General features: G+C 42.5%; 1 protein-coding gene across 10 annotated transcripts in view; it reads left to right on the top strand.

The window, feature by feature from the left end:
• The first annotated feature begins 5953 nt into the window (after nt 1-5953).
• Nucleotides 5954-23560, top strand: part of LOC112222095 (oxysterol-binding protein-related protein 2) — a 38720-nt gene continuing 21113 nt past the window's right edge. For 5 of the 10 annotated variants that reach the window (XM_024384700.2, XM_024384707.2, XM_024384706.2 and 2 more), the window contains exons 1-2: nt 5954-6057; nt 22015-22199. In XM_024384700.2, coding sequence (XP_024240468.2) covers nt 22163-22199 — 37 coding nt within the window. In that variant the 5' untranslated portion in view covers nt 5954-6057; nt 22015-22162. Of the gene's footprint in view, nt 6058-20616; nt 20710-21379; nt 21510-21674; nt 21744-22011; nt 22200-23560 lie in introns of those variants that run through there. The other 5 variants (XM_024384703.2, XM_024384702.2, XM_024384701.2 and 2 more) reach the window with 5 other exon arrangements.

A 23560-nucleotide genomic window follows, 5' to 3' on the forward strand; every position in this document is an offset into this window, starting at 1 on the left:
GGAAATTCAGCATCACTTAGAGCTCTCTGCTGCCACCCAGACTTGTAGATCGTTTCAAGAAGCACAGGTAAAAACATAAATACAGAAATAGGTAGAGGATGCACAGGCCTACTACAAACATAGGCTATATGCTATTAAATTCAGACTTAAACAATATTTGGACAGTATAGGCCGGCTGGTGCAAAGCTTTGCAGGAAATGGATGACACAAATATAATTAATTCAGCCCAAATTTACTGGTAAACAATTAGGCAATGTTTCAAATGAAACCCCTGCCTTTCTTAGCTGGCCAAATCCATAAAATAACATATACAGTTCTGCTTATAGAACATGTTTACCAGGGGGGTTTCTAGGATTTCAGGACATTGGGGGCTTAGCCCAAAGCCAGAGGTGGAATTTCAACAGATAAATGCATCAGTCTGGTGCACTGTGTGATGAACATAGATCTACTAAGAATTTTGTTAAACATGAATTCATGTCGGTGAACTATCCCTTTAAAATAGGTCTTGAAGAAAGTATTGCAGGGGGTTATGTTCCCCAAGTGCAGGGGGTTATGTTCCCCAAGTGCAAGGGGTTATGTTCCCCAAGTGCAGGGGGTTATGTTCCCCAAGTGCAGGGGGTTATGTTCCCCAAGTGCAGGGGGTTATGTTCCCCAAGTGCAGGGGGTTATGTTCCCCAAGTGCAGGGGGTTATGTTCCCCAAGTGCAAGGGGGTTATGTTCCCCAAGTGCAGGGGGTTATGTTCCCCAAGTGCAGGGGGTTATGTTCCCCAAGTGCAGGGGGTTATGTTCCCCAAGTGCAGGGGGTTATGTTCCCCAAGTGCAGGGGGTTATGTTCCCCAAGTGCAGGGGGTTATGTTCCCCAAGTGCAAGGGGTTATGTTCCCCAAGTGCAAGGGGTTATGTTCCCCAAGTGCAAGGGGTTATGTTCCCCAAGTGCAAGGGGTTATGTTCCCCAAGTGCAAGGGGTTATGTTCCCCAAGTGCAGGGGGTTATGTTCCCCAAGTGCAGGGGGTTATGTTCCCCAAGTGCAGGGGTTTATGTTCCCCAAGTGCAGGGGGTTTGAAAATGTTCCTGCTATAACAATGAATTTCTCCAAGTTGCCCCACCTTCACAACAAATCTAAAGGTGGTTGAGGCTGATTAGTTGCAGATACTTATCATCTTACAATACATAGGCAAGATCTTTTGTGTTTATGAGCTATTGAGAGACCTCTTACCATCTCGTGCCTAGCAGCTTTCACACAACTAAAATGACTAAATAATTGAGGATAACAGTCATTTCAATACAGCATATTCTCGTTTTCATGACTTACAATCAATGACATAGTCTACCTACATGAATGCCGACAAAGATGCATAGCCTCTTGTCATTTATTTTCAAACACCCAAGTAGGCATATTAGATTTCAATAAGTAGTTACATCATCAAAATTGGGAAGAAGTGGAATAATAAAATACTAAAAGGAATAACAGTACTGTTCTTACTGACAAGCACACTAATTATCCTATAATATGGTAGCCCATCATAAGGAATAGGACTTGTTCCACTGACTTACATCAGCTAATGTGAAAGAAAGAAATTAAACAGAAAATCTCAAGAAGACAACATGCCATAGCCTAAATCTACCCAGGACTACACCCTAATCAAACGATGTATTTTTTTCCCACCCTCTCCACTAGGATAAAACGGATACTTTGGGGATTTAAGGTAGCATGACTGAACAAGCTTGTTATTGAACAAATAAGCTAATTAGCAGTCCGTGAGTAGACTAGTTTCAAAATGGGCCAGGACGTGGTTTATTTATCAAATGCTTCCCTCAAATTCATAATAGAAAAAAAAAACATACAGTACCGTTCAAAAGTTTGGGGTCACTTAGAAATGTAATTGTTTTAGAAAGAAAAGCATATTTTTTGTCCATTAAAATAACATCAAATTGATCAGAAATGCAGTGTAGACATTGTTAATGTTGTAAATGACTATTGTAGCTGGAAACGGCAGATTTGTTATGGAATATCTACATAGGCGTAGAGGCTCATTATCAGCAACCACCACTTCTGTGTTCCAATGGCACGTTGTGTTAGCTAATCCAAGTGTATCATTTTAAAAGGCTAATTGATCATTAGAAAACCCGTTTGCAATTATTTTAGCACAGTTGAAAACTGTTGTCTGATTAAATAAGCAATAAAACTGGCCTTCTTTAGACTAGTTGAGTATCTGGAGCATCAGCATTTGTGGGTTCGATTACAGGCTCAAAATGGCCAGAAATAAAGAACTTTCTTTCTCTTGAAACTCATCAGTCTATTCTTATTCTGAGAAATGAAGGCTATTCCATACGAGAAATTGACAAGAAAATGAAGATCTCGTACAATGCTGTGAACTACTCCCTTCACAGAACAGTGCAAACTGGCTCTAACCATAACAGAAAGAGGAGTGGGAGGCCCCGGTGCACACTTGAGCAAGAGGACAAGTACATTAGTGTCTAGTTTGAGAAACAGACGCCTCACAAGTCCTCAACTGGCAGCTTCATTAAATAGTACTCGTAAAACATCAGTCTCAACATTGAAGAGGCGACTCCAGGATGCTGGCCTTCTAGGCAGAGTTGCAAAGAAAAAGCCATATCTCAGACTGGCCAATAAAAAGAAAAGATTAAGATGGGAAAAAGAACACAGACACTGGACAGAGGAACTCTGCCTAGAAGGCCAGAATCCCAGAGTCACCTCTTCACTGTTGACGTTGAGACTAGTGTTTTGCGGGTACTATTTAATGAAGCTGCCAGTTGAGGACTTGTGAGGCGTCTCCTTCTCAAACTAGACACTCTAATGTACTTGTCTTCTTGCTCAGTTGTGCACACACACAGCACAAAGATCCTGGTTAACCCCTTACAGGGTTATTACCAGCCTCTCCAGGGTCTAATGCAGGCTGATAGTCACCCCAGCTCCTAAAAAGCACATTAATAATAGATTAACACGCTGCAATGGCAATCTTCAAAGACCAATAATGGAATAATATCATAAAGTAAGTCATGAGTAGCTGTGAGCTTCCGCCAGGGATCATGTAACAATGTTACATAAAACCTATCAAAGCGGATTTGTACAGAGATAGTACATGAAAGGTTGTCAGCCTTGCAAAACATCCTACTGGAAGAGCATCCATCCATCCATCCATCCATCCATCCTTCCCGCCCGCCCGCCTGCCCGCCTGCCCGCCTGCCTGCCTGCCGAAGATGGGCATTTCTGCAAGATATGCCATCTGCTAGGTTGGGCATAGTGCAAACAAGGCACTTTGTGGTGCCAGGGCTACCATGGCTGCATCCTTGGCAGAGCCAGGATATGGCATGGAATCACAGACGGCACCGGGGCCCAGCGTTTTATCGTTCACAGAGCTGGAACAGGGAGGGAGAGAATCAACACTCACTAAACATGGAGATAGTGCTTAATGATCTTACACCTTTTTCTTTCCCTTCCAGTTTAGATATTTGAAGTCCATCCGCTCTGGATGTACAGGAGACTATTACCCATATAGAAAAACTGCTGTCCAAGCATGTCTTTACCATAAAAGAATTGGAATCCAGTCATCCTCAACATAAATTTTGAGAACTTGTAATGGCTATTATCTATTAGCAGTGCTATTACATAAGTATGCCACCATTCTCAGAGACAGATTTAAACCATCATTTAACTGCTGGTGGAATATAAAGTAACATTATTTTTCAATAGTATGAATAACAAGCATTTCCTCTGCTTTCATCCCAGAATAACTGTAATAATGAGATCAATAGTAGGACCCCCTACTGCTCTGTTGTCCCTCCAGAGGCCTAGATGAACACTGTTTCTGGGGCCCTCTGGCAGTGCACTGCCACCAAGTCTCCATAGTGATGGTTGGGATGCCAACAATGATGATAACTGTATGCTCATCGGGTGCTTTCATCTGGCCTTGTTATTTTTTTCCTCTGCTTGTTGTGTGTTGACATGGTGAGTGACACAAAGGAATATAAATAGTAAAAAGATGTGACACAAATCACAGCAAATTATATTTACATTAATACAGTATATGACCTTCGTATGCACAGGAAATCATACATTCGATTTGAGCTGTCTTTTGGTCAAATGGGCAAATAATAATGTTCTCACAACATCTGGATGGCCTTCAATTAACTCTCAAAATAGTTACAGATTTCACTCATTAACAATTTCAATCTAGGGAGACAGCATATCATGAAAACTGAATAGATTTCTGACCTACTGATTGTGGATGATCAAGAAAATGTATCACAGTTCTCTACCTCCATCTAGTGGGGATATGAGGAACAGCCAGTAAGGACATTGCAGGGGAAATCAGGGCGTCAGCAAGGAGCAATACGTATTACTACCCCCTGAAACAATGAATATGACTACTCCTTGAAGTAAACAACATATCCTCACAGAAAAATAATTCTGTGATAAGTAATTTGTGAGAAGCCTATTTGATTACAAAATATTTGACACATCAATTTCAATGTTTCCTACGCTCAAAGCCTTCTTGGTCAATCTAAATTCCAAAATAATAAAATAGTTTAGGACCCATAGTTGTGATATGCCAAGAGATAAATAATTTAAAAAAAATATTCTCTGAAGCACTTGAACTAAACTAGTCTGTGGCATTCTCCAGCCCTGGTTATCTGTGTAATTACCGTTCATAATGCTGAATGAATAACTCTTTCTCTGAAGCTGGCTCAACAACTTCTCTTGGGTTGCCGTGAACCATCAGAGCGATGCCGCTTCAACAATGGCCATAATTATCCACTATCTCTGTACATTCTCCCTGTTTTGAGGGGGGTGTGAGTAGACAAACAGGTCTGTGTTTTATTGAAGAGCCCAGAACTGGGCAGTGCTTGAATGGAGAAAACAACTCCCTCACTCATCAAATCATCAGACTTATGCAACACAAGTTGGCCAAGATCCTGTCTAATCCACCCAACATTTCATCTGCTCTCAGCGAATGATCGAAGTTGATTGCTATGCTCTCTCTCCCTCCTCCTCTCGTGTCTCTTATCTGAAACACACACACACAGTGAGTGCATATTTGTGACAGGGTCACTGCAGGTCATGGCAGCAGCCAGTAGTCATTGCTTTATGATGATCTAAGCAGGTGGGTGTATCAGTCACTGCTGCCTCCCTTATCGATGCGCAGAATAATACATGGCAACCAAACTTATCCCTCATTAATAATGCACTGCCTCCTGATTACTGCTATAGATCTACTCCCATCCCTCCCAGCTTTATCTTTGGTGCAGGACATGCTGGAAGTAGGTAGACTGGGATTGAAAAATACTCTCCCTGTCAGTTGCTGTATTTGATTGCCTAATGTGTCTACAAGTGTCTGTACATGTGATATTATTCACTTTAGAACACAGTTTGACATATTTGTAGAGGAGGTGTCTCTACTACAGTCCCATGGTTTTCTCTCATCATCACCAGCATTACCAGTAAAGCATTATCAACTTCAATACAACCAACAATTACCATTCACCATTCACTGAGCCTTCATGCAGAAATGCTTGTGCACCTGGCTTTGGCAGTGTCCATGAGAGCAGACAGAATGTGTTGGCTGTTGATGTTGTGTAGTAATGCCATGGGATTAGGAGATTTCAGATATAAATGATCAAAATGAAAAACAACAAGGTGGTGTGGTAAGAAAATCGACCAAGTATTTTCCATAATCATTAATGATTTCCTCTGTCCTCTGGAAATTGATTGTTAGGTCACATATCACTTTGATAGTAATTCGATATTTTGCCATACACCTTATCCCTAATGTGGATAAAACACGTTTTTGTATCCGAATACTGAGTACAGTGTGTAATGTTATTTACAGTAGTAGTACACTCTGCTCTTCTTCCAGCCTGTCAGCATGTGTTTGTGTGGATCAGGCGGTCCATTCACGGATGCCCGATTGGCCGGTTGGCTTGTCATGAGACCGCCCCTGTGGTCAAGCATTTCCGCTTCTGTGTCAATTCACACAGAGCGTTTGGTCACCCTGTCAAATTAAGTCAAGCGTCACCAGGTGTCCCAAATCTTCAGGTACAGTAATTATTTAACACTATATGTGACAGTTCTCTGAGTTTTGTGCATGGAATGGAATGGAATGTGAAGAAGCGCAAACTTGTGCTTAATCTTTGTTTTGATGCTAGCTAACAAGCTTTTCTCGACGAGCTCTCAGGACCAGCTAGCTAACTTTCTAGCTGAAGCAAGACATAACTTCCATAGTTTGTTTGATTTATTTTATGTAGCAAGTAAATTCATTGTTATAAAGGTTGGTGTCGCATTGATGTAATATTAGCTCCCTAGCCAGCCAATATATTTTATAACGTTAACACTTACTAGCTAGTTACTGTAACATAGTTTACTTAGCTAATGTCTCCCTCATTAATTCCCTACTATATCTAGTCCCATGCCTAGTTAGCTAGCAAGCTAATCTATCTTTGAGCTATAAAATGCATTTACTTTCACTGCCATCCCTGGCTACTACCGACAACAGAGACTTGTTCAGTGAATGCAATACATGGGCATAATTTAACAGACACTATTATCCAGAGGGACTTACATTACAGGAGAAATTAGGGCCTTGCTCAAGGGTACAAAGACAAAACCTTTGATTCGAAACAGCAACGTTTTTGTTACTGGCCGAACGTTCTTAACCGCTAGGCTACCTGTCGCACTAAAGGTGGGGATCAAATTTCATTTGTCTCATGCACCGAATACAACAGGTGTAGGACCTTACCGTGAAATACTTACAAGTACTTAACCAACAATGCAGGTCAAGAAAAAGTTAAGACAATATTTACCAAATAAACTGAAGTAAAAAATAAAAAGTAACACAATAAAATAACCAGCCAATATACAGGGGGTACCGAGATAAATGGTATGTCTGTCTGTGTCAATGCTGTATCTGTCAAGATGCGGAAAGCTATCTGCTCCACCAGTTAATGTTAGAAGATGTTCTGGCCGCTGTTAACCTCTGTCTGTGCTGGAAATGGGCCACTGTGACACTAGACAGCTTCATGTTATTTGAAGTACCAGCATCTTGACAGAAATCAAGAAATCGTGAATCGTACAGATGTAGTGTGAATCCCATTTACATGATACACAATTAGAGTAAAGATTCAACTTTGTTGACAGATAAATCCCCATGGGAATAGCCTGTGTAAGGTGACTTTCTGTAATTGCCCGCACCAATCAATTAGCAGCATCCATTTCAACCCACGCATCTCTCATACTTACACAATCCTCAGAGGCCTTAGCTGTGTCAGCACTCAACATGACAAATTAGGTTTATGCCTGGAGGTTAGTCATTACCATTGAGGAGTATGGAAAAGTCTCTGACATGGTTGGTGCTTCAGGTATACAGTTTAAAGCACATCGCTCCTCTTGATGTTTTTGAGTTCCAGGGAGGATGCAGGAGAAGTTTTGGGGGCAGGATCCTCCTAGGTAGTAGTGTGTGTGACTGTTCTCTCAGGTTTCAGGTGACGCTGCATTGTGCTGACTCACTCTCTAGCTCGTGCTAAGTGGGTGTGTATCTGCAGACACCTGCAGCAGTGTCTTGCCCTGCCATTGGTTGCCTCATTATCAGTGTCTAAAGGTTTTAAGGTTACATTCCTCAAGGCTTCCCTGAGGGACACCAGGCCGGAACGTAGCAACTTCCTCAATGTTTGTCTTTTATACATTGTCAATGTTGTCACAGGCGTGACGTGTGTTGGTGGTTTTCTTTTGTCAGTTACAGTTCGATTCACAGAGTACCAGATAAAGCCCCACATTTCCTAGAATGTCCTACACCCAGAGCAATGTAAACCCATGGCCCTGTGCTTGACTATTAGTACCTACCTTTTAATCAAATACATTTTTATTGGTCACATACACATGTTTATCAGATGTTATTGTGGGTGTAGTGAAATGCTTGTGTTTCTAGCTCCAACAGTGCAGTAATATCTAACAAGTAAGAGTACAACAATGGAAATAAGTCCCAGACTTTTGTGTGTTATCCTCGATGATTTTATTAATGTGCATGTAAGACTTACGTTTTATGTATGCTTGTTTTTTTAAATGGTCGAATTAATAAACTAAACTAAAAGTAATATCTAACAATTTCACAGCAATACACACAAATTGAAAGTAAAGGAAGGGAATTAAGAATATATAAATATTTGGACGAGTAATGTCGGAGCGGCGTAGACTAAAATACAGTAGAATGGAATACAGTAAATACATATGAGATGAGTAGTGCAAAATATGTAAACATTATTGAGGTGATTAGTGCACCAATTATTAGTGGCCAGTGATTACAAGTCTATGTATATAGGTTAGCAGCCTCTAAGGGACTAGTGATGGCTGTTTAACAGTCTGATAGCCTTGTGATGGAAGCTGTTTTTCAGTCTCTCAGTCCCAGCTTTGATGCACCTTTACTGACCTCGCCTTCTGGATGATAGCGGGGTGAACAGGCAGTGGCTCGGGTGGTTGTTGTCCTTGAGGATCTTTTTGGCCTTCCTGTGACATCGGGTGCTGCAGGTGTCCTGGAGGGCAGGTAGTTTGCCCCCGGTGATGTGTTGGACAGACCGCACCACCCTCCGGAGAGCCCTGTGGTTCGGGGGCTGCAGTTGCTGTACCAGGCGGTGATACAGCCTGACAGAATGCCCTCAATTGTGCATCTGTAAAAGTCTGAGGATTTTAGGTGCCAAGCCAAATTTCTTCTGCCTCCTGAGGTTGAAGAGGCACTGTTGCGCCTTCTTCACCACACTGTCTGTGTGGGTGGACCCCTTCAGTTTGTCAGTGATGTGTACGCTGAGGAACTTGAAGCTTTTCACCTTCTCCACTGTGGCCCCGTTTGTGGATAGGTGGGTGTTCCCTCTGCTGTTTCCTGAAGTCCACGATCAGCTTTATTAACTCAGTGTGTTTTTTCTATCCTGTCTCAATATGATTTACTTTTCTACCAGTTGTCCTTTTCCAAGTTTGACTCATCGCTTACACTATAAGTCACTCCCATTCTCAATCATCACCATGTAGATTTATTTTTGTAGACACTCATGCTAACCTTTCCACTACTACAGCTGTCAATGGTATTTATTCAGAGATTTGCGGCGAAGGATTGAAAGCCAGGCCTTTCTCTTGATTTCAGTCATTATGCCTAGTCTAGCCTATTGATTGACTGCTTTCTTATTTTTGGTTTTCTACTATGGGCCTTGTGATGGCTGTTTAAATTCCAATTTGAGGCTGTGATAATAGAAGTCATCATTCTAAAGAGAGTAGACCACTTTCTGCATTTTGAGTATATGTTTCAAAGGCATTGTTACTAACATGTTGGACAGGTTTAGGGTATGTAATGTGCGATTCATGCCAGCGGGTGCGGAAAGTATTTTTGGTATCTGATTCTTCTGGCAATTCTCACATAAACTTCATTGGGAGGAAGGATGTTTGACATGCTTTTTACAAAATGTTTTTAGAAAATCATGAAGAAAGTGGCCATTTTAGGCCCTTTTTAGCCCTAGACACACCTCCCGTAAGACCTTATGATCCGTGAACCATACATGATACAGACATCTGTCATTATACTCCAAAATATGGCGTATGTCTATATGTCTATAGGAATATCTCAACTACTCTTTTAAATTTAGTACATTTTAAGACATTGTTTGGAACTAAATACTCTATGAGCATACAATTTCCAGAGTGGGCTCTACTAATTTTGAAGTTCTGATAAACGTTATGAGTGCCTACAGTGCCTACAGTGTAATGGTAAATGGATTCCAAGGCCGCTCACCTCTGCTGGTGATTTCCTGAATGTGCAATCCTAAACGAGGGATAACAACAAATAGTGCATTGACTGACAGATGCCCGTGTAACTAGCTAGGATGCTAACCAAAGCCAGCTAATGAAAGTTATGTGAGCACCATTTCAGTTAAGACAGCCATACTGTACTAGTCTACCTGTTGAGATGAATGTCAGCTTAACCATGCCTATATGAGCTGTTGAGGGTTGATAATTCCAGTGAAACCGTGTCGGATTTCAGAAGTCATTAATATTTGAATATGCATACTAGAGGTCGACCGATTAATCGGAATGGCCGATATTTTTGGGTGCCGATTTAAATATATATATAACATTTTTTTTATTATTATTATTTTTTTGCACCTTTTTATTTAATCTTTATTTAACTTGGCAAGTCAGTTAAGAACACATTCTTATTTTCAATGACGGCCTAGGAACGGTGGGTTAACTGCCTCGTTCAGGGGCAGAAAGACATATATTCACCTTGTCAGCTCGGGGGATCCAATCTTGCAGCCTTACAGTTAACTAGTCCAACGCAATAACGACCTGCCTCTCTCTCGTTGCACTCCACAAGGAGACTGCCTGTTACGCAAATTCAGTAAGCCATGGTAAGTTGCTAGCTAGCATTAAACTTATCTCATGAAAACAATCAATCATAATCACCAGTTAACTACACATGGTTGATGATATTACTAGATATTATCTAGCGTGTCCTGTGTTGCATATAATCTGACTGAGCATACAAGTATCTAAGTATCTGACTGAGCGGTGGTAGGCAGAAGCAGGCGTGTAAACATTTATTCAAACAGCACTTTTGTGCGTTTTGCCAGCAGCTCTTCGTTGTGCGTCAAGCATTGCGCTGTTTATGACTTCAAACCTATCAACACCCGGGATGAGGCTGGTGTGACCGAAGTGAAATGGCTGGCTAGTTAGCACGCGCTAATAGCGTTTCAAACTTTACTCGCTCTGAGCCTTGGAGTGGTTGTTCCCCTTGCTCTGCATTGGTAACGCTGCTTCGATGTGGTGGCTGTTGTCGTTGTGTTGCTGGTTCGAGCCCAGGGAGGAGCGTGGAGAGGGACGGAGGCTATACTCTTACACTGGCAATACTAAAGTGCCTATAAGAACATCCAATAGTCAAAGGTTAATGAAATACAAATGGTACAGAGGGAAATAGTCCTATAATAACTACAACCTAAAACTTCTTACCTGGGAATATTGAAGACTCATGTTAAAAGGAACCACCAGCTTTCATATGTTCTCATGTTCTGAGCAAGGAACTGAAACGTTAGCTTTCTTACATAGCACATACTGCACTTTTACGTTCTTCTCCAACACTTTGTTTTTGCATTATTTAAACCAAATGGAACATGTTTCATTATCTACTTGAGGCTAAATTGATTTTATTGATGTATTATATTAATTTAAAATAAGTGTTAATTCCAGTATTGCAGCAATTTTTTAAATCGGTATCGGCTTTTTTGGTCCTCCAATAATCGGTATCGGCATTGAAAAATGATAATCGGTCGACCTCTAATGCATACAGACATGATCAAATACCTATATTCATAGTTCTCTCTGTTATTTCAAATCAAAGTTTATTTGTCACGTGCGCCCAATACAAGTAGACCTTACAGTGAAATGCTTACTTACAGGCTGTAACCAAAAAAAGTGTGTGTGTGTAGGTAAGTAAAGAAATAAAACAACAGTAAAAAGACATTTGAAAATAAGAGTAGCAAGGCTATATACAGACACCAGTTAGTCAGGCTTATTGAGGTAGTATGTACATGTAGGTATTGTTAAAGTGACTTTGCATATATGATGAACAGAGAGGAGCAGTAGCGTAAAAAGAGGGGCTGGCGGATGGTGGGACACTATGCAGATGGTTGGGCCAATTGAGGTAGTATGTACATGAATGAATAGTTAAAGTGACTATGCATTGAAGATAAATGGAGAGAAGCAGCAGCGTAAAAGAGGGGTTGGGGGGTGGCACACAATGCAAATAGTCCGGGTAACCATTCAGTTACCTGTTCAGGAGTCTTATGGCTTGGGGGTAAAAACTGTTGAGAAGCCTTTTTGTCCTAGACTTGGCACTCTGGTACTGCTTGCCATGCGGTATTAGAGAGAACCGTCTGTGGCTGGGGTTTTTGACAATTTTTAAGGCCTTCCTCTGACACCGCCTGGTGTAGAGGTCCTGGATGGCAGGCAGCTTTGCCCCAGTGATGTACTGGGCCGTACGCACTACCCTCTGAAGTGCTTTGCGGTCGGAGGCCAAGTAATTGCCGTACCAGGCATGAATGCAACCGGTCATGCTCTCGATGTTGCAGCTGTAGAACCTTTTGAGGATCTCAGGACCATGCCAAATCTTTTTAGTTTCCTGAGGGGGAATAGGCTTTGTCATGCCCTCTTCATGACTGTCTTGGTGTGTTTGGACCATTCTAATTTGAAGCTCTCAACCTGCTCCACTACAGCCCCGTCGATGAGAATGGGGACGTGCTCGGTGCTCTTTTTCCTGTAGTCCACAATCATCTCCTTGGTTTTGGTTACGTTGAGGGATAGGTTGTTATTCTGGCACCACCCGGCCAGGTCTCTGACCTACCTATAGGCTGTCTCGTCATTGTCGGTTGTGTCGTCAGCAAACTTAATGATGGTGTTGCAGTCGTGCCTGGCCATGCAGTCGTGGGTGAACAGGGAGTACAGGAGGGGACTGAGCACGCACCCCTGAGGAGCTCCAGTGTTGAGGATCAGCGTGGCAGATGTGTTGCTACCTACCCTCACCACCCGGGGGCAGCCCGTCAGGAAGTCCAGGATCCAGTTGCAGAGGGAGGTGTTTAGTCCCAGGTTCCTTCGCTTAGTGATGAGCTTTGAGGGTACTATGGTGTTGAACGCTGAGCTGTAGTCAATGAACAGGATTCTCACATAGGTGTTCCTTTTGTCCAGGTGGGAAAGGGCAGTGTGGAGTGCAATCGAGAGTGCATCATCTGTGGATCTGTTTGGGCGGTATGCAAATTGGAGTGGGTCTAGGGTTCCTGGGATAATGGTGTTGATGTGAACCATTACCAGCCTTTCAAAGCACTTCATGGCTACAGATGAGAGTGCCACGGGTCTGTAGTCATTTAGGCAGGTTGCCTTTGTGTTCTTGGGCACAGGGACTATGGTGGTCTGCTTGAGGCATGTTGGTATTGCAGACTCAATCAGGGGAATGTTGAAAATGTCAGTGAAGACACCTGCCAGTTGGTCAGCACATGCCCGGAGCACACGTCCTGGTAATCCATCTGGCCCCGCAGCCTTGTGAATGTTGACCGGTTTAAAGGTCTTACTCACGTTGGCTACGGAGAGCGTGATCACACAGTCATCCGGAACAGCTGATACTCTCCTGCATGCCTCAGTGTTGCTTGCCTCGAAGCGAGCATAGAAGTGATTTAGCTCATCTGGTAGGCTCGTGTCACTGGGCAGCTCGCGGCTGTGCTTCCCTTTGTAGTCTGTAATAGCTTGCAAGCCCTGCCACATCCGACGAGCGTCGGAGCCGGTATAGTATGATTCAATCTTAGCCCTGTATTGACACTTTGCCTGTTTGATGGTTCGTCGCAGGGCATAGCGGGATTTCTTGTAAGCTTCCGGGTTAGAGTCCCGCACCTTGAAAGTGGCAGCTCTACCCTTTAGCTCAGTGCGAATGTTGCCTGTAATCCATGGCTTCTGGTTGGGGTATGTACGCACAGTCACTGTGGGGACGACGTCCTCAATGCACTTATTGATAAAGCCAGTGACTGATGTGGTGTATTCCTCAATGTCATCGGAAGAATCCCGGAACATGTTCCAGACTGTGATAGCTAAACAGTCCTGTAGTTTGGCATCTGCTTCATCTGACCATTTTTTAAATAAACCGAGTCACTGGTGCTTCCTGGTTAAATTTTTGCTCGTAAGCAGGAATCCGGAGGATAGAGTTGTGGTCGAATTTACTAAATGGAGGGCGAGGGAGAGCTCTGTACCCATCTCTGTGTGTGGAGTACAGGTGATCTAGAATTTTTTTTCTCCCTCTAGTTGCAGAAACATTATGTACAAAATCATTTACAAATATTCCGGGGAAAAAACACAATAGCACAATTGGTTAGGAGACCGTAAAACGGAGGCCATCTCCTCCGGCGCCATTATGTCCATGGTAGCTTCATGTTGAAGGTGTTTGGTATACTCAGTGCATTATCTAAATTGCAGCCAAGAATCCGTCGTAGAAATAGGTAGAATATAAGCTCCGGTAATATGGATGGCCTAACTATTGAACAGTTTGGAGTGTGCGTTGAAGTAATGGAAGGGTTCGATACTGCTACCAAAAGAGTCACCAAACCTGAAAACTTTGCCGTGGTATAGTTTCGGTGTCCATGGCCAAGCAGCCATACACAAGCCTAAGATCACCATGCGCAATGCCAAGTGTCGGCTGGAGTGGTGTAAAGCTCGTCACCGTTGGACTCTAGAGCAGTGGAAATGCTTTCTCTGGAGTGAGGAATCATGCTTCCCCATCTGGCAGTCTGACGGACAAATCTGGTTTTGGCGGATATCAGGAGAACGCTAACTGCCTCAATGCATAGTGCCAACTGTAAAGTCTGGTGAAGGAGGAATAATGGTTTGGGGCTGTTTTTCATGGTTTTGGCTAGGCCCTTTAGTTCCATTGAAGGGAAATATTAACGCTACAGTATACAATGACATTTTAGATGATTCTGTGCTTACAACTTTGTGGCAGCAGTTTGAGGAAGGCCCTTTCCTGTTTCAGCATGGCAATGCCCCCGTGCACAAAGCGAGGTCCAAACAGAAATGGTTTTTGAGATTGGTGTGGAAGAACTTGACTGGCCTGCAAAGAGCCCTAACTTCAACTCCATCGAACACCTTTTGGATGAATTGGAACGATTCTGTGAGCCAGGCCTAATCGCCCAACATCAGTGCCCAACCTTTGACTATTGGATGTTCTTATAGGCACTTTAGTATTGCCAGTGTAACAGTATAGCTTCTGTCCCCCTCCTCGCACCTACCTGGGCTCGAACCAGGAACACATTGACAACAGCCAACCTCGAAGCAGCGTTACCCATGCAGAGCAAGGGTAACAACCACTCCAAGTCTCAGAGGGAGTGACGTTTGAAACGCTATTAGCACGCACCCCGCTAACTAGCTAGCCATTTCACATCGGTTACACCAGCCTAATCTCGGGAGTTGATAGGCTTGAAGTCATAAACAGCTGCTGGCAAACACACGAAAGTGTTGTTTGAATGAATGCTTACGAGCCTGCTGGTGCCTACCATCGCTCAGTCAGACTCCTCTGTCAAATCATAGACTTAGTTATAACATGATAACACACAGAAATACGAGCCTTAGGTCATTAATATGGCCGAATCTGGAAACTATCATCTCGAAAACAAGACGTTTATTCTTTCAGTGAAATACGGAACCGTTCCATATTTCATCTAACGGGTGGCATCCATAAGTCTAAATATACCTGTTACATTGCACAACCTTCAATGTTATGTCATAATTACGTAAAATTCTGGCAAATTAGGCAGCCCAAACTGTTGCATATACACTGACTCTGCGTGCAATGAACGCAAGAGAAGTGACACAATTTCACCTGGTTAATATCGCCTGCTAACCTGGATTTCTTTTAACTAAATATGCAGGTTTAAAAATATATACTTCTGTGTATTGATTTTAAGAAAGGCATTGATGTTTATGGTTTGGTACACATTGGAGCAACGTTACGCACCGCATGGATTATATGCAACGCAGGACACGCTAGATAAACTAGTAATAACATCAACCATGTGTAGTTAACTAATGATTATGATTGATTGATTGTTTTTTATAAGATAACTTTAATGCTAACTAGCAATTTACCTTGGCTTACTGCATTCACGTAACAGGCAGTCTCCTCGTGGAGTGCAATGTAATCAGGTGGTTAGAGCACTGGACTAGTTAACTGTAAGGTTGCAAGATTGAATCCCCGAGCTGACAAGGTAAAAATCTGACGTTCTGCCCCTGAATGAGGCAGTTAACCCACCGTTCCTAGGCCGTCATTGAAAATAAGAATGTGTTCTTAACTGACTTGCCTAGTTAAATAAAGATTAAATAAAGAAATTGGGCCAAATCGGTGTCCAAAAATACCGATTTCCGATTGTTATGAAAACTTGAAATCGGCCCTAATTAATAGGCCATTCCGATTAATTGGTCGACCTCTAATCCAGAGCATCCCAAACATGTTCAATGGGTGACATGTCTGGTGAGTATGCAGGCCATGGAAGAAGTGGGACATTTTCGTCTTCCTGGAATTGTGTACAGATCCTTTGCTTCCATGGGGCCGTGCATTATCATGCTGAAACATGAGGTGATGGCAGCGGATGCATGGCAATGGGCCTTAAGATCTCGTCATGGTATCTCTGTGCATTCAAATTGCCATCAATAAAATGCAATTGTGTTCATTGTCCGTAGCTTATGCCTGCTAATACAATAACCCATCGCCAAAAATGGAGCACTCTGTTCACAACATTTACATCAGCAAACTGCTCGCCCACACGACGCTATACACTCTGTCTGTCATCTGCCTGGTACAGTTAAACCGGGATTAATCCGTAAAGAGCACACTTCTCCACTGCATTTGCCCACTCAAGTCGGTTACGACCCCGAACTCCCTGGTGAGGACGACGAACACGCAGATGAGCCTCCCTGAGACGTTTCTGACAGTTTGTTCAGAAATTCGCGCATGGTTACATGGTCTGCGCTTGTGAGGCCGGTTGGAAGTACTGCCAAATTGTCTGAAATTACGTCGGAAGCGGCTTATGCTAGAGAAATTGATTGAATTCGCTGCAACAACTCTGGTCGGCATTCCTGCCAATTGTACAGTCCCTCAACTTGAGATATCTGTGGCATTGTGTTGTGACACTGCACATTTTTGAGTGGACTTTTATTGTCCCCCAGCACAAGGTGCACCTGTGTAATGATCATGCTGTTTAATCAGCTTCTTGATATGCACTTCTGTCAGGTGGATGGATTATCAATGGAGAAATGCTCACTAACAGGGATATAAACTAATTTGTGCACAACATTTGAGAGAAATAAGCTTTTTGTGGGTATGGAACATTTCTGTGATCTTTTTATTTCAGCTCATGAAACATGGGACCAACACTTTACATGTTACGTTGTATATTTTGATTCCAACGGTTTCCCCAATTTAACTAGGCCAAGATGTTTTTGCCAGTATCATGCAGCCCTGCATGGCACAGTGTGGAAATGATAAGAAAAGTGCAGGAAATGCAGAAATTAATTAAAAAGCAGTTGGATTGAACAATAAAAAACATCAGAATAGAGAGAGACCCATTTTTTAATCACTTGTTTGTGTTGTCACTCTAGGGTCATAAAGTATCATAAAAAATATTCAAAGACAAATACTGTCATTTGGGTCCAAAAATGTCACAAATGTGGGGATATGATATTTTGGCCATATCACCCAGCCCTACTGCCGCTGGTGATCTTGGTCAGATATGACTGGATCTATCAAATTAGTGATGGCTTGGGGTTCTTCAGTCCTTGTACTGATCTGACCATAGATTGTATTAGGTATGCTGGTTAGGCTACATCAATAGATCTGTGAATGGGTCTGTTCTTTGTCATTACCTGGATCCCTAATCCCATTTTGTGATTCACCATTGCATAAAATAGAAACATTTTAAACGGTTGTATTACATACATTACGCATAATGTTATTGTTTTCATTAGTTTTGGAACTGTTAAAATGTTTAAAAATGTTGGACTGGAACGTTGCCACCATGTGCTTAATAACAATAGTGTTTCTGTGCGCACTTTTCCCCCCTTTTTTTTAAACGCTCACACTAGCTTTACACACACACGTGCACACACTCTCCAGGCTTTGTGTTCTCTCTTAATGGGGCTCCTGGGTGTGTTGGTCCCATTTGTTATTTTGCTCTCAGCTAACCCCTAAGAAGCCACTCTGCTTGCCAAATGGGATTCTATTCCATTTTCTCAGGTCGTTGCTGTAGCTACCATTCCTCAAAGTCCATGTCCTCACAGGCACACAGTGGTATGTGTGCGCCAAATTTCACTGTGTGTTTGTGTGTGTCTGTGCCTCTCGCATGGTGACAGCTCTCCATGGCTGAGGCTCTCTTCCCTTTCTCTCTCTCTCGTCTCTGACTTCCGCTGGTTTTGGATGTTGTTTACCAACCACACAGGACCGTACTAGGAGCAGCATAGAGAATTTGAATGGCATAATGGGTTGGCAACGGCTCTGTCCCCATTATTACAGTCTACAGCTGTAGCCTCAGACAATCTGTCTGATGGGTTGCTAGTCTCTCATTAGCCTGTCAAGTGTTCTTCCCACGTCCTTTAAGGAGTCAGTTATCTGAATCTGTCAGTTAGGTTGTGTTGCTCTTGTTGGTTTAAGTGAAAATTTTGCTCATGGCAGGCAAGGCTTCGGATGTGTGTATTGTAGTTGCACCTGTTGTGTCCGAAGGAAAGCGATCGGTTGGACCTTAGACTGTGTTGATCAAATGACAGAGCCAAACGAATGTAGAGTAACAACAGTTGAGTTGTGTGTAAGTTACCTTAAGAAACCCCTACCTTAAGAAAACTCCTCCCCTGTTGACCCAGTCTCTAGCTACCAGACTGACTGTAGCGTTATCCTCTGGGTCATACTGTGCTCTTTTTCATCGCACTAAATAGACTTATGAGTGAGCGAGTAGTTAGTGTGTGATAACGTATTGTTTACCTATGATGCATATGGCATGATATGGTGCCATGTCTCTAACACTTACATAATCCTTAATGAGAGGTCGATGGAGTGAGTGTGACGTGACCTGAGAGATGGTAACAGCCAACCAGATGGCTCACATGGGGAACGGGGGAGAGCAAGGTCTCATATGTTCAGATATGAGTAGGTCTCTACTGTTGTATGTTCCTGATGCCTCTGTCTGCTGATGGACTTAGTTACACCAACAGCCTAGGGAACTTTCAAAGGCCAAGGATGGGGTCAGCAGTGAGAGGTCATAGTTGCTCCTCAAGCATTTTATCTAATTATTGGTCAATGTCTGCTTTCTTAAGCCATAGGCCTACTTCAACTCTCCTCACCCCTTAGTTCTAGCATAGATAGGCAAAACCATAATCATTGATTCATTTGACACATGATGAATGCATTAGTGTCATAAAAGTTGCCTAAACACTTTCTTGTGTGAGGTGACTAGTGTTGAAGAAACGTCTACTTTTTCGATCCTAGAATATGAAAAACGGTTTGGTACTATAATTAAAATAAAAAACTTTTGGTACTTCTGTCAAATGTCTGGTGTCGTCTACTGATTGAGCGTACCGTTCCTGCTCCCCTTAGTCATTGCCAGCTTTAGCCTGTCCTGAGGAACCACTGCACTCACTGGGAGTATGGGCTGTATGCTACACAGAAGTTAACACACTTAAATAATGCATGTACAATTTTTTATAACTGTCCATTACAGGCTACAAGTCTTCACATTGCAAGAAGATACCAATAGCTTCCAGCTTTGTGGGCTAACTTTCTGTGCTAGCTTACAACTGAAGCTAACATCAATTCACTACCCGAGTACTGTGTTTGTCATAATCTGCAAACCATAACGCAAAATATTGCTAATTTCAAATCTGATTGTCCCAAAAAACATTAGTCATTCACTTTGTCTCCCCCGCCTCATGTCTCTCCCAGTCAAGATCATCTTTGCTCAAGCCTTGAATGGTCTCTGTGTGTGAATGACATATTGGGTCTTAAAGAGACAGCGCACACTTTTATAAAAGAAGAGATTGCTTCATCTATGCAAATGTTGTGGATCAGTGGTGACTCGGCTAATTAATGCTCCAGATAATTTACTGATTAATTACTGGAATAATTAATTGATCTGATTTTGTTTGATTCATTTGGTTATCCTATCCAAATCTGAGGCACCATTTTTAAGGTTTCAATATAGAGAAACCCTTGACTGAGCTCTATCACTAGTTCTCATTAACTGTTATAATGTTAGTAACATCAACAATATACAGGGCATTCAGAAAGTATTAAGACCCCTTGACTTGTTCCACATTGTTACCTTACAGCCTTATTTTAAAATGGATTATATAAAATGTTTTCCTTATCAATCTACACACAATATCCCATAATGACAAAGCAAAAGCAGCTTTTTAGAAATGTTTGCAAATGTCCAAAAAAAATAAACATACCTTATTTACATAAGTATTCAGACCCTTTGCTATGGGACTTGAAATTGAGCTCAGGTGCATCCTGTTTCCATTGGTCATCCATGAGATGTTTCTACAACTTGATTGGAGTCCACATGTGATAAATTCAATTGATTGGACATGATTTGGAAAGGCACACTCCTGTCTATATAAGGTCCCACAGTTGACAGTGCATGTCAGAGCAGAAACCAAGCCTTGAGGTTGAAAGAATTTTCCGTGGAGCTCCAAGACAGGATTGTGACGAGGCACAGATCTGAGGAAGGGTACCAATACATTTCCGCAGCATTGAAGGTCCCCAAGAACACAGTGGCCTCCATTCTTAAATGGAAGACGTTTGGAACCACCAATGCTCTTGCTAGAGCTGTCCTCCCGGCCAAACTGAGCAATCAGGGGAGAAGGGCCTTGGTCAGGAACCATACCTACTGTGAAGCATGGTGGGGGCAGCATCATGCTGTGAGGCTGTTTTTCAACGGCATGCACTGGGAGATTAGTCAGGATTGAGGGAAAGATGAACGGAGCAAAGTACAGAGAGATCCTTGATGAAAACCTGCCCCAGACTAACTTTTCTCTTTTTGTCCTTAGTCTTTACTTACCCAGTACCAGTAACTCCTCAAACACATTCACTGGTGAACTTTGGACTGTACCACGATCGCTAAGCGAGGAGGAGACCTGTTGGTGAGTAAGCCCTATGTATTCAGTTCCACACAGAGGATTGGTCACATCTAAAAATAGCTTTATTATGGAGTATTGTGAGTAGATAAGTGGGAAAAAAACAATTGAATCAATTTTAGAATAAGGCTGTAACCTAACAAAATGTGGAAAAAGTCAAGGGATCTGAATACTTTCCAAGGTAGCCTATACTGGTAGGAATCCACAAACCGGTAGGGATTTTATAATACCGTCTGTGTCGATACGATGCTAAATAAAGGAAGTTCTACAAATTGTACTACTTCACTGTCAGTTTTGTCCTAGTTTGTTTATGTATAAAACAAATCAGAATGGAAAAAGACCATTTAAAGCCACTTTTAATGTATGTGTTGCCATCCTAGGGTCATGCACTACTCATGAAACATAATTTAGAACTTTTATTATTCAAAAACATAAAATACTGTCAGATACCACTATACAGTGAAAAACATTGATATATTTGGGCTATAGCGCCCAGTCCTGAGGGGGGGGTGTGTGTATTTGATTAACTTTTAATATGGAGCTTAGATGTGACCAATCCTCTGTGCAGAACTGAATACATAGGGCTTATGCACCAACCGGTCTCCTCGCTTATCGATCGTGGTACAGTCCAAAGTTCACCAGTGAGTTTGTTTGAGGTGTTCCTGGTACTGGGTATGTAAAGACTAAGGACACAAATAGAGAAGTCAGTCAGTCAGTCACCCTCCCTAGTCGTCCTACACCCAGAAAAACCTCCTAGACCACAGGCTAGGTCTGAATAGGGAGACTAACAGACAGCAGAACAGCAGGTAAGGCTAACGCACAGAGAGAAAGTTCAGGATCAGATTAACACCAGACCGACCGACAGACTGACACAGCAAATGGCAGCCATTTTGCTCCTGTGTTTGGTTATGTAATTTGAGCACTGTTTGTTTGGGCTCAGTGGACCATACAGGCCACCACTCACTGGGTCCACTCCAAACCAGAAACCACAGCTACTAGACTAGAGGGACAGCAAGGAGAAGAGTTCATATAGTCTACTGGTAGATGAGTGAATGAGTGTGTTGTGAAATTAATAGGAGTTTCATGGACAGATTGCCTAGTTGTATTGTTGTTGTTGATGTGTGATCGTTAATGGTGGTCTGTCTGGGTCATATTCATTTGACACAAAATGGAAGAAAACGGACTGAAACAGGGAGGGACTACCTGGACTTGTCTAATAAGAACTGCTCGTTTTTGTTTTCCGTTGCAAAACATTATGCTACAGTGTGCATTAATGAATACAACCCTGACCTGATTGTCTTTGTCCAGCAGGTTTGCTGTGTGAGCTGCTGCCTGTCCTGACGTGGAGGAGGAGGCATTTGAAGTGCCAGTGACCAGTGAGGCTCACTAGAGGGACCATGCTTTAGAGACTCACCTCTCTCTCCGCTAGCACCTGGAGGTCTGACTTTGACCCTGTACAATGAACAACGATGACGAGTTCTACGATGCAGTCACAGGTGGGTGTCCCTGTCCGAACGGGGGGCGGGCCTAGATAATAGAATTACTTACAAGAGCTTCAAATGTTACCACATAGTTGTAGGAGTATAGAAGACACACACAGAGACAGTGCATTGACAGTGACTTAACAGTTATTTATCATCTCTTGTCATGGTCACGTTCAAAATGGGAGTTTTTAAAACAGGAAGGGCTACCAGGAAATGTTCATTTTTCTTTTTCGCTATATTCTCAAATACATTGTCTCCTGTTTATACCTACTGAACATGACCTTGTTGTGGTCTTGGCATTTAATGGCTCTTGCCATTTTGGACTGTTGCGCTTGACACACTGTTATGGGCAGGACTCAGGAGTTAGAGATGTGTCTTTTGTACTTTAGCTCACACAGTGGCCCAGTGCCACACAGTATACTGTAAACTTAGCAGTCGAACTGATGGCTTCAATAATGCAGCGAAGCACCGCCGCAACGCATTATATTTTACAGCCAAGGCTCCAGCAGACACAAACTCCTTTGTCGGCTACTTTTGTCCGTGCACGTGTGCGATTGGCTGGGGAACAACGCGTGTGCGATTGGCTGGGGAACAACGCGTGTGCGATTGGCTGGGAAACAACGTGTATGCGCTGGTAGCTCCTTGGCTCTGTGGAGAAACAAACTTGCGGAGGTGTGCGTGCATGTGCGTGCGAGGGGATGAAAGGATGGAAAAAGGGAGAGCCTGTTGAACGTGGGGTGAACTGCAGATCACACAGTGTCATCAAGTTATTGTTTATGTCTATCAGATATTCTTATGAATCCCAGATCAGATTTCTTTGGGTGTTCCGGGTTGATCTAGCTAATTATTTAGTAGTTAATTATTTATAGCAAATAAATGCTTAGCTCAGTCGGTGTATGTTGTGTCAATTTGTATCACGTCATAGTGCATTAGTTCTGTGGCTCCTTCCCATGTAGTCATTTCTTTCACCTGTAGCCTAATTGTAAGACTGTCAAATGTCAGACTGTTTACTTACTTGTTATTATACAGTGCATTCGGAAAGTATTCAGACCCTTCACTTTTTCCACATTTGATTACGTTCCAGCCTTATTCTAAAATGGATTAAATACATTTTTTTCCTCAAATCTACACACAATAAACCAAAATGAAAAATGTATAAAAAACAAAACATATACCTTACTTACATAAGTATTTAGACCCTTTGCCATGAGACTCGAAATTGAGCTAGGGACATCCTGTTTCCATTGATAATCCTTGATGTTTCTACAACTTGATTGGAGTTCACCTGTGGTAAATTCAATTGATTGGACATGATTTGAAAAGGCACACACCTGTCTATATAAGGTCCCACAGTTGACAGCGTGTCAGAGCAA

The sequence above is a fragment of the Oncorhynchus tshawytscha genome, linkage group LG22 (assembly GCF_018296145.1).
Source record: "Oncorhynchus tshawytscha isolate Ot180627B linkage group LG22, Otsh_v2.0, whole genome shotgun sequence".
NCBI lineage: Eukaryota > Metazoa > Chordata > Actinopteri > Salmoniformes > Salmonidae > Oncorhynchus > Oncorhynchus tshawytscha.